At 60.1% G+C, this 1252-nt stretch overlaps 1 protein-coding gene across 1 annotated transcript in view; it reads right to left on the bottom strand.

Annotated features, from left to right (window-relative positions):
• Nucleotides 1-76: 76 nt before the first annotated feature.
• LOC104544664 (dynactin subunit 1-like) overlaps nucleotides 77-1252 on the bottom strand; it is a gene marked incomplete at its 3' end in the record, with an annotated part of 4678 nt that continues 3502 nt past the window's right edge. Inside the window, exons 5-6 of the mRNA XM_010189589.1 lie at nucleotides 1111-1212; nucleotides 77-208 (exon numbers count right to left, since the gene is read on the bottom strand). Of these exons, the coding sequence (XP_010187891.1) occupies nucleotides 77-208; nucleotides 1111-1212 (234 nt within the window). The remainder of the gene's footprint in view (nucleotides 209-1110; nucleotides 1213-1252) is intronic.

Below are 1252 nucleotides of genomic sequence, written 5' to 3'. Positions count from 1 at the left end.
GACCAGAGGGACAGTTGTGGGGACCCGCTCTTGGTGCCCGAATCCTGCGGCCCCGTCCGTCCCCCCAGGAGCCCACCTTGGTCTGCGGCCTGTCGGCGTCGTACTCGCCCTCCTGCATGGCCGTGGCCATCTTGTTCATGGTGGCGATGAGGATGCCGCAGGACTGGCGCAGGCACTCGTAGGGGTTGACGCCCTGGGTGCCGTAGATCTGCAAAGGACGGGGAGGGGGTGGCCGGGACCCCCGGGCTGGGCTCAGAGCCACGGCCGCAGCACGGAGCTGGGCACCGCAAAGGTCTCTGTGTTCCCTGAACGTATTCCCAGTGCAGTCCCAGTTCAGTCCTGGGCCGTATTCCCAGTGCAGTCCCAGTCTGTATTCCCAGTTCAGTCCCAGTCTGTATTCCCAGTTCAGTCCCGGGCCACATTCCCAGTTAACTCCCAGTCCGTATTCCCAGTTCAGTCCCAGTTCATTCCCGGGCCATATTCCCAGTTTAGTCCCAGTTCATATTCCCAGTTCATTCCCGGGCCATATTCCCAGTTCAGTTCCAGTCTTTATTCCCAGTTCAGTCCCAGTCCATATTCCCAGTTAATTCCCAGGCCGTACTCCCAGTTCAGTCCTGGGCCATATTCCCAGTTCAGTCCTGGGCCGTATTCCCAGTGCAGTCCCAGTTCAGTCCTGGGCTGTATTTCCAGTTCATTCCTGGGCCATATTCCCAGTTCATTCCTGGGCCGTACTCCCAGTTCAGTCCCAGTTCATATTCCCAGTTCAGTCCCAGTCCATATTCCCAGTTCATTCCTGGGCTATATTCCCAGTTAATTCCCAGGCCGTACTCCCAGTTCAGTCCTAGTCCATATTCCCAGTTCAGTCCCAGTCCCTATTCCCAGCTCAGTTCCCAGTCTCTGTTCCCAGTTCAGCCTCAGTCCATATTCCCAGTTCATTACTGGGCCGTATTCCCAGTTCAGTCCCAGTCTCTGTTCCCAGCTCAGTCCCAGTCTCTGTTCCCAGTTCAGTCCCAGTCTCCTCAAGGCTCCCCCAGCCCCCACCCCAGACAGGTCCCAGTTTCACCCCACAGCGTGGCAGGGCTCGAGGGGCGGCCGAGCGGGGGTCCCCACCTGCTCGCTGGCTTTGAAGGCCAGGTCCTCCAGCTTCAGGGCCTGCAGCCCCTCGTTCTCGGCCAGGGGAGCGATCATCTGTGCCCCCGCAGCCGCCACCTCCTGCAGCACGGCCACCCCCCACGTCAGGCGCGTGCGGTCG

The sequence above is a fragment of the Mesitornis unicolor genome, unplaced genomic scaffold (genome assembly GCF_000695765.1).
Source record: "Mesitornis unicolor isolate BGI_N332 unplaced genomic scaffold, ASM69576v1 scaffold15178, whole genome shotgun sequence".
Lineage (NCBI taxonomy): Eukaryota > Metazoa > Chordata > Aves > Mesitornithiformes > Mesitornithidae > Mesitornis > Mesitornis unicolor.
Note: the sequence above shows the minus strand (reverse complement) of the source record. Positions and strands in the feature narration are given on the sequence as shown.